Source organism: Leopardus geoffroyi, chromosome C2 (genome assembly GCF_018350155.1).
Source record: "Leopardus geoffroyi isolate Oge1 chromosome C2, O.geoffroyi_Oge1_pat1.0, whole genome shotgun sequence".
NCBI lineage: Eukaryota > Metazoa > Chordata > Mammalia > Carnivora > Felidae > Leopardus > Leopardus geoffroyi.
The window spans coordinates 12,541,429-12,555,068 of record NC_059333.1 but is presented as its reverse complement, the minus strand read 5'-3'; the positions used below and the strand labels follow the sequence as shown (position 1 = coordinate 12,555,068).

At 44.0% G+C, this 13,640-nt stretch overlaps 2 protein-coding genes across 21 annotated transcripts in view; both read right to left on the bottom strand.

Moving 5' to 3' along the window:
• The window catches only part of SYNJ1 (synaptojanin 1), a 93,489-nt gene extending 88,470 nt beyond the window's left edge, over positions 1-5,019 (bottom strand). For 8 of the 20 annotated variants that reach the window (XM_045436830.1, XM_045436832.1, XM_045436835.1 and 5 more), the window contains exons 1-2: positions 4,150-4,173; positions 3,696-3,841 (exon numbers count right to left, since the gene is read on the bottom strand). In XM_045436830.1, coding sequence (XP_045292786.1) covers positions 3,696-3,819 — 124 coding nt within the window. In that variant the 5' untranslated portion in view covers positions 3,820-3,841; positions 4,150-4,173. Of the gene's footprint in view, positions 1-3,695; positions 3,842-4,149; positions 4,175-4,787 lie in introns of those variants that run through there. The other 12 variants (XM_045436833.1, XM_045436840.1, XM_045436843.1 and 9 more) reach the window with 5 other exon arrangements.
• A 6,103-nt stretch (positions 5,020-11,122) lies between these two features.
• The window catches only part of PAXBP1 (PAX3 and PAX7 binding protein 1), a 34,689-nt gene continuing 32,171 nt past the window's right edge, over positions 11,123-13,640 (bottom strand). The window contains exon 18 of the mRNA XM_045501518.1: positions 11,123-12,299. Within this exon, the coding sequence (XP_045357474.1) occupies positions 12,182-12,299 (118 nt within the window). The 3' untranslated portion in view covers positions 11,123-12,181. The remainder of the gene's footprint in view (positions 12,300-13,640) is intronic.

The following is a 13,640-nucleotide window of genomic DNA, read 5'->3' as shown; positions in this document are numbered from 1 at the left end:
GATCCACGATCTGAAACTGTTTTTACTGTGTTTTCACTGGCACCTTATTTTTTGATCTGCACTAATAATATGAAATGGAAGGTTTCATGTTGGGTATCTCATGGCATTTCTGGCATAAGCCAAGACAACGGAGTGATTGTCAATCCTCAATGATATGTACTGCCTAAGATGTCTAAATTTTTAAACTTTACTCTTTAAAGCCAGGACAACTAGAGCCTGTAGAAATCATAAACTTTTGGTACATGACGGAGGCCCGCAAGGGTCACTTTTACCACCTGCTTTTAGAAAGAGCACCTGCATACAAGCATGTGGAGAACCACACACCAGCGCATAAAAAGGGTTTATCCTGCGATACGGACTGAGTTCTAGAGAAATGACGAAAAGGAAGAGACAAGGACGAGATGGAGTGGGCGGGTGGCGCAGATTCTCAGGAAGGAAGATTGGAGCGAGAATGACAGGCTTCCAGTGCAAAGGTAGAGAACAGCATTCCAGGGAAGAGGGTGTAGCAGGAACAGCATGATGAAGGGCAGAACAGGCACAGTACTTTGGGAAAGCACTGTGGAAACAGAAGAGTCTCCCCTGAAAGGAGATCCGCGCCCATGCTGGACACACAGGGTGGGCCCAAGTTATGGAAGGCCTTGAAGGACAGGTTGAGGACTCAAACCTAATCTTCTTGAAAAATGGGGTTACACTTTGGTTTAATACCGAACGTGATTTTAGAAGATTCTTCTTGCAGATTAATAAGCAGACTGCACTGAGATTCAAGGGGCTGGGACTGCTGAAGAGAAAAAGAACAACTCAGTATCTTCCAAATGCAGTTCCCTGGATACATCAGGCATTTCAGAAATGTGAGATTTTAAAAACGAGCACTCTACCGCACAACAAGCACCTTGGTATTGCTCCAAACTGAATGTCAAATTAATTTTACAAGTCAAAGGATATACTAAAAGGTCTGTCAGCTCTTAACATTAAATATTTCAAGCTATTACTCTAAAGTCTACTGTAGGAAAGCTAATAACAGATCTAATAAATTATATATCATTTATGCTACTTTTACCAGGAAAGGCAACATTCAAACTCATTTTCCCTCTAAAAGAATTGCTTATATAGTCTAAATCTAATGAAAAGAAATACAATCAATAAAAGTTAAGACAATATTCTTAATATTCTTTTCCTTAAAATGTTAATGCCAAAATGCACGGTTTAGGAAGTTTGCTTTTTCTTAACCATTATTTGGCATAAAAGCTGCTGGAGGTTTGGATGAATGATTATCCTTTGATTTCCTACCTGAGAATAAAAGCAATAATCCTAGTAACTATGGGTAGTGCATCCTGTGTAGCTGAAAATTCAACTCCCTATTATCACCAGTAACCACAACAGAAGAAACATTTAAATTTTAGACAAATTAGGGGTGCCTAAGTGGCTCAGTTGGTTAATATCTGACTGTTGATTTTGGCTCAGGCCATGATCTCACAGTTTGTGAGTTCAAGCCCCATGTGGGGCTGTGCTGACAGGGAGCCTCCTTAGAATTCTCTCTTTCTCCCTCTCTCTCTCTCTCTCTCTTTCTCTCTCTCTCTGTCTCTCTCACCCCGCCCCTCCCCTGCTCACGCTCTATCTCTCAAAACTAAATAAACATACATTTTTTTTAATGTTTATTTAGTTTTGAGAGAGAGAGAGATAGAGCGTGAGCAGGGAAGGGGCAGAGAGAGGGAGACACAGAATCCGAAACAGGCTCCAGGTTCCAAGCTGTCAGCACAGAGCCTGAGGCGGGGCTCGAACTCACGAACCCTGAGATCATGACCTGAGCCAAAGTCGGACGCTTACCCGACTGAGCCACCCTGGTGCCCCATAAATAAACATTTTTAAAAAATAAAAAATAAGTAAATTTAGACAAATTAGAAAATCAGGTGACATCACCAAAAAAAACACCACAAACAGTTGAGAAATAGTTCAAGACAAAACAAAACCATTTTCCCCCAGATATTTTAAATTAAGAATTCATCAGTATAAAGAACTATATTTGTCGTCTGAAAAAAAAGGCTATGCCAATTAATACTATAGCAAGTTATATATCAGTTTATTTAAATATAAAAAACAGTTAGAAGGAATTAAGTCCATACTAAGTATAACCCATCGTAAGACTTGTTTTCTTAGAACACAAATAGCTCTATCCTGTTCACTCAAACCATGTTACTATATGTACCAAAAATATATACACTTCTCATACATTATACTTTGCTAAGCCTTTTCTTTTTTTTTTTTTAATTTTTTTTTAACGTTTATTTATTTTTGAGACAGAGAGAGACAGAGCATGAACAGGGGAGGGGCAGAGAGAGAGGGAGACACAGAATCGGAAGCAGGATCCAGGCTCCGAGCCATCAGCCCAGAGCCCGATGCGGGGCTCGAACTCCCGGACCGCGAGATCGTGGCCTGAATTGAAGTCGAACGCTTAACTGACTGAGCCACCCAGGCGCCCCACTCAGCCTTTTCTTTATGTTACTACCCTTTCTTCCAATCAAGATAAAATTTACTACTTTAGAGTTTTAAGATCAGGTTAACATTTTAACAGGTTAATACTCTGTATGCAAAATGCAGGGTCTTATGTATGCTGCTCACTTACTGAATCTGAAGAAAGTTTCAAAGTTTAAAATATTTAGGGACTTTTTTTTAAGCATGACTTTCAAACGCTATTTTTAATTTATAAAAATATGACCAGCAGCTAAACTAATGCTAACAAAGCAAAAATATGACAAAGAAACAAGTAGTTACCACTAGAAGGACTTTAAAAACAAAATCACATTTCTAGTAACCCCAACCGGAGTTCTCTGCCAAAAGCTCAGATTAAGAAAGAAAATTAATATTCAAATTAGTCTTTTTATTTTTAATTTCATCCATTTGCCCAGAAAATAACCCAGACCACACTAATCTACTATTTTTCTTGTGGGGCAGTAGTTCTTTTCTTTATCAAAATAATTTTTTAAAATAACATGAAATCAATCACATTATCTCACATGAAATTCTAGAAGTTTACAATTCTCTCAATAAAAACGTAAGGGCCTCACCAAAGATACTCCAAAAACATTAAACACTCTTGGAATTCATTACTATAACTGATATACAAGAAATCCTGTTCATTACAGGGGCACCCGGGTGGCTCAGTCGGTTAAGTGTGGGACTTCAGCTCAAGTCACGATCTTGTGGTCCCTGAGTTCAAGCCCCCCATAGGGCTCACTGGTGTCAGCCTGTCAGCGCAGAGCCTGCTTTGGATCCTCTGCCCCTCCCTCCCTCCCCCCCCCCCAAAAAAAAAAGAAATCCTGCTCATTACAGTAAAAATGTCAAGCAAGCCTATACAGGGTGATGTGATGTGATACGAACTGTGACAATATTTCTTTGGAAAGAAAGATTTACTTTTAGGAGGAGGCAAAGAATCCAAGGAAGCAAAAACCTGTGCCCAAACTTGCACTTCGCCCCGGACCCCCAACAGAAACCTGCAAGGGTGGGCGAGGGGGGGCGGAAAAAAAAGAAAATGAACGTTTAAAATAAGGTTTAATGAAAAGAAAATAACGGCATACTCCGCTCCACCAAATACAGCGAAGGGGCTGTCAGGGTCATCTCTAAAAAAATGGTTGAATCTGAATAATTTCAAATCAAAACAGAGGCATACAGATCAGTTGGGCTAATAACAGATGACTTACAAAGCACAGCTACGGCCCCAGACTCGAACATGAGACATTCTTCCTTATGCCTGGTTTCCACGATGAGACTGAAAGGTGGAGGATCCAGTTTGTGATAGATCCGAAATCCTTTGCTGAACGCCATTCTCCTTTCTTCAGAGGCAGCCCTGTGAAAACCAAGCAAAGCAAATGAAGCTAACGTTTCCTTCTGCAGCAAGGACTGCAAGGCATCCAGAAGTCCCTCCCTGCCAGGTTTTGATGGGGGGGGTGGGGTGGAAAAACAAAACAAAACAAAACAAACGGAGCTCAAGGGAGCGAATGGTTTATTCCAAAAGATAAGCCGTCACTTAATTTTACCAAAAAGCCAGAGGAAAAGCTACCAATTCCCACCGCAAGGCAACAACACAAGGCTTAATTACACTCTAAGTCCACGAACGGTTTGGTTAAGATGAGTTTCCGTTTACTTTGTGTTTACCAAAAGGAAAGATTTTGAGCGTATTTCGTTCGGAGTTGTTTATCAGCTTCCTGCTTCAGGATTTGTCACTACGTTGAAAGGGAACCGATTCGGAAACTTCAAGCCGTCCCTTTGCGGGGGAAGGAGAGGAGGTGGGAGGGAAGGTTAACGAGGCCGGTTCAAAGCTCCTTAGGGGGCAGGAGGAGGGAAAGGATTATCCGACACGACACGACTGGCTCTCCCGGGGGCGGCAGCGAAGGGCAAGGGAAGCGGCACAGGTTACCGCCACCTCCCGCCCGGCCGCAGGCCACCGCCGGCTGGGGAGACAGCAGGCGGAAGCCCGTAAATATGAATGGCCACCCGGGAAGAGTCACGACTCGGGACACGGACCCGACCGGGGATCCTCGGGGATCCCGAGCAGACGACCGCCCGGGAAAGCAGCTCCGTCCCAGGGGGGCGAAGCCGCCGAGCCGCCCGATCCCTTTATGCGCCAGCAGAGACGACCCGGCGCCCAGACCGACTTGGTTCCTCTCCCGCGGGCAGGCTGACAGCCGCTGTCACCACAGCCCCCGGCCCGACGCAGCGCCCCGCACAACCTGTAGTCTGCTCACAACCTCGCCCGCCCTCCCGAGCCTGGGCTGCCCGCGGTCGCCCCTCACCGTTCCCGCCCGGGCTGCGGCGGGGGAGGCTGACCAGGAAGCGTCCGCCCGCACGCCCGGCTGCCGGTGGGTCTGGCCGCGGCCGCTCCCCGCCCCCCGCCGGCTCGCTCACCTCTTTCTCCGGCTCCTCCTCCTCCTTCTCCCGCAGCCGCCGCCGCCACAGCCGCCGGAAGCGTCACTTCCGCTCCAGCAGGCCTCTCTTCCGCATTGCGCCGCGGCCGGGGGCGGAAGGCCCGCCCCTCGGGGGAAAGGCGGGGCGTCAGAAGGGAGGCTCCGCCCACTCCGGACCTCCCTGCGAGTCCGAAACGGTGGGCCGCCTGCTTCCTCCACGCGCAGCGACCTTCACCTCAGGCGGCCTGCCGCCGGGGCCGCGGCTGCAGGTCACTGGGGATATGGGGACGAGGAGGATCGGCCTCCCTAGCCCCCTCGCGGGGGCTTTTCAGAACTTACCAACCATCCCCGTGAGCGCCAGGGAGGGACTCGGGGGAAAAGCTTTGGGGACCGGGTATTGATGTACCCAAGATGGGTGTCAGGACCACCCCCTGTCGCTCCTACCGGCCTGACGGCCGGGGGCGGGGGGGGGGGGGGTAGGGCTCGGGACTGTCAGCAGGCGGGCCAACCGGACGGCGCCTGAAGAGCTGTCCATGGTGTCTCCACGCCAACAGCGCTCTGTTCCCATCTGAGCGTCTGGATAAGCAGAAGAAAAACTAATGCCTGCTTTGGAACAACTCTGTCGGCTGCCTTTTCTTCTGGCGTGTTCCAGAGCTCTTAGGAACACTGTAGGAGAGTGCTCAGTTGTGCAAACGTGGAGACTCGGATGTCACAAACCAGGACCTCAAGACTGAGTTGAAACATGGCTGTACTCAGGCAACTATGTTTGTCACTGAATGGCGAAAAGCTTTCGTCAACCACGCAATTTAATAACGGAAGGCGTCCTAACCCTTTCGTTTTTTGATTTTTTAACAAATCACGCTATATGGCTAATATCAATGTGTCCCACGGACGTTTCATTCTCTTTCCACTCAGTAGACCTAAATATGGAAATGAAGTCAAAGCCAACGGGGCCAAAAGGAATTGAAATCCTGAAGAACCCAGAACTCTGAGAAACTGTTTCTGCTTGCCTTTGTTTTTTCTTTACCTCTTCCCCTTCTTGCCTTTATTTTAGGAGCAAAAGCAGAATTTAAACTTGTTATCTTGCACAAAGTCATTTCCCCCTCCAGGCCCTGTCATGTGACTTGATTTAACATTTCTTCATCCATTTTAGAGAAGCTGGACCCACCCTGGTTTCAGGATACTAAAGTAGCTCTAATTCGTTAGAAAAAGAAGCCATTTCTTTTCTAGAAGGAGAGATACAAAGACACATTTAGTTCTGAGAACTGGAGGGGATTTCTCATTTAGTACTATTTACTTAGAAAAAGGTGTTTTTGATGTTAGTAGTGGTTACTGACAACAGCCTCAGAATTAAACTTAATTTAAACTGCTAGACTGTGGTTGTTTTTTTTTTTTTTCCAGAAGAATCCATCTCAATTAGAGATTGCATTTGATGGAAAAAAAGTAGATGGGAGTGGGTGAGAATGGAAATTTTATTTGCCTATTCAGTTATAATGCCTTTCTAGCCCTGAAAGCATGGCAGATGTATGCACCAGAAAAACATATGGAAGGATATTTTGCTCCAGGAGAGATGTTGATGTTACTGAATACTTTGCTTAGGAGTTGTTTTTTATGACAGCTGAGATCCAGAAAAGAGAAGTTGTTAAAAAATTACTGTTTCAAGTAGAGTTGGGACCGGAAACCAAACTTGCCCACCCCAAACCTAAGCTCACTTCCATCATGCCTGTCTGGGAGGCTGCAATGAAGAGTCCCCCACGCCCCCACCCCTACTTCTCAGAGTGGGAATTGTGGGTACCGGGCTCTTTTAGAAGCAGGTGTTCTGCCTACTTCTGATTTCTTTTGATTTGGGACTAAGGAGAGTAAGGTCAAAGTTTCTTGGTTCGGGGTGTGAACTGCTATTTCTTTCTTCAAAATAAACTGGGCGGAGGCGGGAGAGATAAGCAGGACTCATTCCTAGAGCTGTCAGAAGGCCACAACCTTTCCAAATCCTTTCAAAATGGATCATTTTAGTCATGAATAAGCATGCCCAGGGTTTGAAAACTCAAAGGCCATTTTACTAGTGACTTCTATAGAATGTAATTCCTTCTTTTTCTTGTCCCTCTTTACTACTTACGCTCGTTACAGCACATGAAAATAGCCAAATTTTCACCAGGTTTGAAGAGCGTCGGTGGGGGTTGGGAGGGGAGAGCACTGACTTAAAATACAAGTTACGTGGCACACACAAACTTCTGAGGTCTTAAGGGCCCACAGAGATGTGCTGACACTTTCTTGACCCTTCAAAATGAGCAATGAGGCCTGTGGGTAGGCTCAAAAATAGCACGTCCTAATCCCTGGGACATGTGAATGTTAATTTATAGGGAAAACAAGTCTTGGCTGCTGTGACTGAGTTAAGGATCTTGAGATTATTTTGCTTTCTCTGGGCAGGCCCTAAATGCAATCACAGCTGTTCTTATAGGGTGGCAGAGAGAAACTAGACACACACAGAGGCAATATGAAGACAGAAGTAGAGACGGGAGCAAGGTGGCCACTAGCCAAAGAATGTCAGCAGCTCCCAGAAGCTGGGAGACAGCAGGAAGGATTCTTCCCTAGAGCCTTTGGAACATACACTGCCACCACCTTGGTTTTGTACTTCCGGGTTCCAGCACTGTGAGAAAAGCCCTATTGTTTTAAACTACCCAGTTTGTGATCACTTGTTACAACAGCCACAGACAATTAATGTAAGACTTAAGTGACTTTCCATCAGGAGAGAACCTGAGGTCAGCCAAACAGCCCCAATGCCATTTTTAAAAACCGTACCACGTTACAAGACTACAAGTGTTGACAGATGTCTTAACACAAATTAGTAGTAGGGCCTACTTTTCCGTACAGCCTGAATTTTATCAAAATGCTAGAAAACAACTGGCAAACTTGGGGAATACGAACAGCCTCATTCAGTTCTCTTTAACAGGCTCTTGTTCAGGTTACATACACCAGGGCTAGCTTTTATATCAGGATCTACAGAGAGCTATTAGTATATAGAAAGGGGTGGCTTCTTGTTGAAGAGAAAATAGTGGTCCTGAGGGGCAACACAAGAGTAGGTTCCAAATAGCATTAGCTGTTTCCTGTGCATGAGCTTACGGCAATCAGTGAAGAATGAGACTTTAACTTGGCAAAACAGAAACGCTGTAAGTAGAAAATATAGTCAGCTGGAGAGCAGAATCATTGTGAAAATAAAATCAAACAAAAACTTCAAAGACTGAAAAAACTGCTCATGCACACATCAAGAAACTTGTGTGACAAAAAGTTTTCGTTTCAAAACAACAGACCGACTCCAAGGAGCTCAAGTGAAGGGGTTTATTTTCACGACCCACAAGATTCTCATGGAAATCAAAGGACCTGAGCAGTACGGCAAGGCCCGACCTCACTGAGATGGGAGCTAGAGGGTGTCACCTGTCAACCTGGATCTTGGTCCCTAAGCAACAGGTGTCTCTGGAATTTCAACACCCAAGGTTACACGCAAAGGTAAGCTTTCATGGGCAAGGTGGTTTTGTAGAGTAGCTTAAGATGGCTTCCACAGAATTTGTCAGACCTTTCACCCTTCACTATGTGTTTTGGATCATCAAGCACAGGATATAGAATGTATTTACCTGAAGATCTTTTTATTTTTTTATTTAAAAAATTTTTTTTTCGTTTATTTATTTTTGGGACAGAGAGAGACAGAGCATGAACGGGGGAGGGGCAGAGAGAGAGGGAGACACAGAATCGGAAACAGGCTCCAGGCTCTGAGCCATCAGCCCAGAGCCCGACGCGGGGCTCGAACTCACGGACCGCGAGATCGTGACCTGGCTGAAGTCGGACGCTTAACCGACTGCGCCACCCAGGCGCCCCTGAAGATCTTTTTAAATAAGAGCCCCAAAACTAAGGACCACTGTATATGGGCATTCTCAGTGACCTGCAAGCCCCAGCCCTAGAAGAAAGCCAATATAAATTACTGGGGCCTGAAGGTCCAGAAGCAGGCCAGGGGCCAGTCAACATTGCACATCAAAACCAATTCCAGGTAACGATTTTTAGCCCGTCTGCCTTTGCCAGGCAGTCTGAAACCACTCTCAGCAACTGGATCGGGTATCCATAGTTTCCATTTTGGAGGGCAGTCTCCAAAGCATTTTGGACAATGACAGCCTTACCAAAGCAGAAGGTCTCCCAAACATTCAGTCATACTTCATTCTTACTACAAGTAGAAGTTATTGTTCTCATTTTCATTTACTTGAAACAACAAACCAAAATTGTGGTTACAGTCAGCGATTACAGTTACAGTGTGGTTATAGCAAAAGCCCCTTTACTATGTGGATATCACCATGTCAGAGAGGAGTTCTGGTAACCAAACAGAAGTAGCATCTTACATAATGCACTTTGGAGCTCTACAACATTTGGCCATTTTTTAGGATTTCATGACTTCAAGAGAAATTAGCATTTAAAACAAAATTAGGCACTTATCAAAACTCACTGCACTGTATACACTTAAATTTAAGGGGGTAGACTTTACTGTTTAGAAAATCATACCTCAATAAAGCTGGCTTTAAAGAAATTCGGGAGCTTTACATTTTAGTCTAGTCTCATGAGGAAAAGGTGCTCACTGAGGCTTGTGTAGTTTGAGGCCAGTTCTGGGTGATAAGATTATTACCGCAGGCAACAATGGCTCGGGTCAACCGAAGCCCTCTGGGGGATGACATGGAACATACCTGAGAGATTAGAAGTTGGCCTGGTAGCCATGAAATCATGCCCCTCCCATGTCCCGCAAGGAAATCCTGGGCATCAGTGAGCCAGAGTGGCGGAGAGACGAAGGGCAGCTCCTGGAGACCTGAAACTCCTCAGAGCTGAGACTCTGGGTTGAGGAGGCCCGGTCAGCCTTGTATCTGAGACTTTAATTCCTTCCATTTCTGCTCGAGAGGCCATGATCTCTGTTCTCAGGCTCCCCTGGCCTCCTCCAGCCCCTTCTTCTTTCCCCCCTATTGTCGCTCCCCCTCAATAATCTCTTGTACGTCTACTGCTAGCTCGGCAATTGCTCCCCAGAGGCCCCCAACTACTGGGTATTTCTCTTTCCACCCCCTTCTTTGCCCGAGGGCTGTTCCCTGGGACATCAGCTGCTGGACACTCCAGCCCGCCACACAGGCCCAGAGAAAGCCCTCGGGCAGAGGTGCAGGTGTGTGCAGGAATCCAAGCATCAACAGCAAGATAGGGGGTTGGGGCCAACAGCACTGGTGTGATGCAGCAATCAGTCTTTATGACTGGGGTTTATATGGTCTCAATAAAAATAACTTTCCTTCGGGAAAACCTTTCTCACGCATTCTAGAGTTGATTCAGAAGACTCCTCCAAAAGGAAAAACTGAAAAAGCAAACCCTTAGCTTTATTAAAATGTCACCCTCTACTCACCTTTTGCCAGTTCCCTTCATAAGAAAGGATGTCCTTTAGACATTTCAGGAGAATTTTTTCCTGGTTGAAACAGGGGAGCCACTTGCCTTACGCACACGTCTATGTTAAGTTCACCTTCTGTCAAGGTCCCAGTGTGGTAATCAAGCCCATTCCTGAAACCGAAACAGCCTGCTGGGCTGCAGAGGATAACAAGTCTCAAAGCTGACTGCAGGAGTCCTTACAAGTAGACACAGGAAAAGCCATCAGTCGAATGAGTTTGGAAACACAAATTTAAGGCACAAATGATGTGCAGGTCATGTGTGTACATGTTTGTATGTTTGATTCCATTGAAGTTCTCATTACAATTCTACTTAGAATTAATGTTTTCTCATTTCAATTCTGTTTAGAAGGCCACTATTGTGGAACAGAATGAGTATGCAGGGATAAGTAATGTTCCTACAATAAAGATAAAACTGACAGGGGCGCCTGGGTGGCTCAGTCTGTTGGGCGTCTGACTTTGGCTCAGGTCATGATCTCCCAGCTCGTGAGTTTGAGTGCCGCATTGGGCTCTGGGCTGACAGCTCAGAGCCTGGAGCCTGCTTCCGATTCTGTGTCTCCCTCTTTCTCTGCCCCTCTCCCACTCACGCTCTCTTTCTCTCAAAAATAAGTAAGCTCTAAAAAAGTTAAAAAAAAAAAAAAAGATAAAACTGAAGTGCATGTTTTCTATTCTAATTATTTGACCTGACCAAGAGCACACATGCTAAGAGTCTCACCGTATCAGAGTCCTATGAAATGTTCTAACTAAAATTAGTCACCAGCAAAATACAACAAAGGATCTATTTAAAAATTAATTTAATGCTTGGCTAAAGCTTAATTACATATATAGTTATCAAACAATAGTCCTTAATTTCCAAAAAGTTCCTCTTGAAAATCACAGAATCAGAAAGCATAAACTTTAAAACAAGTTCTCTGAATATTTACAATGTGGTATAAACATTATAGAAGACCAAGGATCTTAAATTGCCTGGGTGTAGCTCGTCAGCAAGGCGTATTCTTTATTGCATATATAACTCACATATGTGGGATTTTAAATAAAATGACAGACTACGAAAATTCAAATGCATGTATTTTTGTAAGCTGGTCAGGGGGGTAGACTCATGAATGAGACAGGACACTCAGCCCGAAACCATGCAGTTAGGTTTGTGGGGCTGTTATTTCCCAAAGTTAAACTTCTGTGTGTTCTTTTCAAAAACCTATGTTGCATATATTATTCAGAGTTCATATTAAACCCTCATTAGACTGTAATGCTGATTCAAGGAAGAAAGTTTCCATTCACCCAATGACTAAGTCCACACTCCACTCTCAATTTTAAGGCAGCAAAGCTACAGTGATAGCAACTGCTAACCAAAAGGTGACGAACACTTAGTCACTTGCCAGCCCTTTTGTTGCAACAGGGTAGTAATTCCCTAATACAACTTGCTACTGAGTAGCTGCTGTTAAAAGGCTTACTCTGTAGAAAAACACCACAAATTTCCAGTGTGAAAGTAACTCCACGATGGTATAAATATATATATGCATAATTACACAATTTACACTGCACACATCGTTTACAGAGAACAATTAACTGAGAGGTTAATTTGAATAACCATATAAAATATTTCTGTAAACAAAGTATGACAGGCAGTAAGGAAAACATTAACAGGCTTCCTAGAAATAATGTGAATTCCTTCCATTCCAAAGAAATTGCATTTAAGGACACAGTCTTGAATATTAATAATGTTCTTTGTATTAAAACAAGAATCAATATTTTACAGTTTAAGAAACTTTACATATATACAACATTTATACACTGGGAATGGTATTAAAGCAAACAGGCTTTTTTAGTCTCACAGATCTATTTTCCTTCAATCAAAGACTTAAATTCTTTCACATTGTGGTCACTTGCAACAGACATAGCATGATCCAGAGCGTGAACACTTGCAAGGAGTTTTACTATCTGTTTTATGTTTTCCCTAAAAAAGAAAAAAAAAAAAAATGCAGCAACATCTCATTAATTAGTACAAAAGCCTTTGAAGGAGAATTTGTTATTGACTTTATGACCATTTTTGAGGTTTGCAATCCATTTTTTCAAGCACACATTTTTAAAGAAGACAGAAATAAGCAAACTACGGCATATAAAAAAAATTGTCCATCTAAAAGCTAAGCTTGTATAGTTTAAAAGACTAGCCCAGAGATCAAGGATCCACTTTCTAAAACAAAAACACCCCCAAATTTCACTCAGATCAATTCTATCATTCACAGCTAGAAAGGAAAGAAAGCGATCTGCTGCCAAACTACTTTCAGAGCCCTGCCGCCCTTTCCCGCCCAAACCAGGGTCCGAGCTCTTTCAGATCATATCTGCAACACAAATCATATTTGTGTCTTCATCCCCAATCCATCCACCAACCCAGCATAATCTCCACTCTACCAAAATTCACTAAGAAAGCAGTAAACTGGCTTCCTCTATCACCCCGACCAGCAGTCATTCTGTGTAGCCCTCAAATTTTAGCATACATCTAAGTTACCTAGAGGGTTGCTGAAACCCAGATCCCCAGGCCCCCTACCCAGAATTCTGATTCAGTAGGTCTGGGGTGGGGCCTGAGAATTCGCATTTCTAACAAAGCTCCCAGGTGAGGCTGATGCTGCAGATTCAGGAACCACTTTCAGAATGACCACTTATTTGAACCAAGTGTGAGAAACAGCACACAATGTGACATTAGCTGTCTCTTTTCCTCTGCAAATTGCAGCAAGCACTCTTTAAGGAAGGATTATAATTTGTAAAACTTTGTAACCCACATGGAAATTATTTTAGGTGTGTGGCACACAGCAAGTGCTTACAATAGCTGTTGAAGTTCTTTTCTGTAGAAAAATAAACACCGTTTGTTGATATTTAACTTCCTAACAAAAAAGACTATTTTTTAAAAATGTTTTTCTTTATTTTGAGAGAGAGAGGGAGAGAGAATGCACGTGTGCTCAGGGGAGGGGCAGAGAGACAGGGAGAGCCCGTGCAGGGCTCAATCTCAGGAACCCTGAGATAGAGCCCGTGCAGGGCTCAATCTCAGGAACCCTGAGATCACGACCTGAGCCAAGATCAACAGTCAGACGCTTAACTGACTGAGCCAACCACCCAGGTGCCCCAAAACACTGTTAAGTATACACACATCAAAGTTTAAAAAGTGAATAGGACTTATCTAGCAAAAAAACACCGGGAAGAAATATTAGTGCCAAGAAATAACAACACCAAAGATGAAATTAAAATATAAATCAAAATCACCTGCTGAAAGAAGTTTACCACTAAAACCTTTACTGCCTAC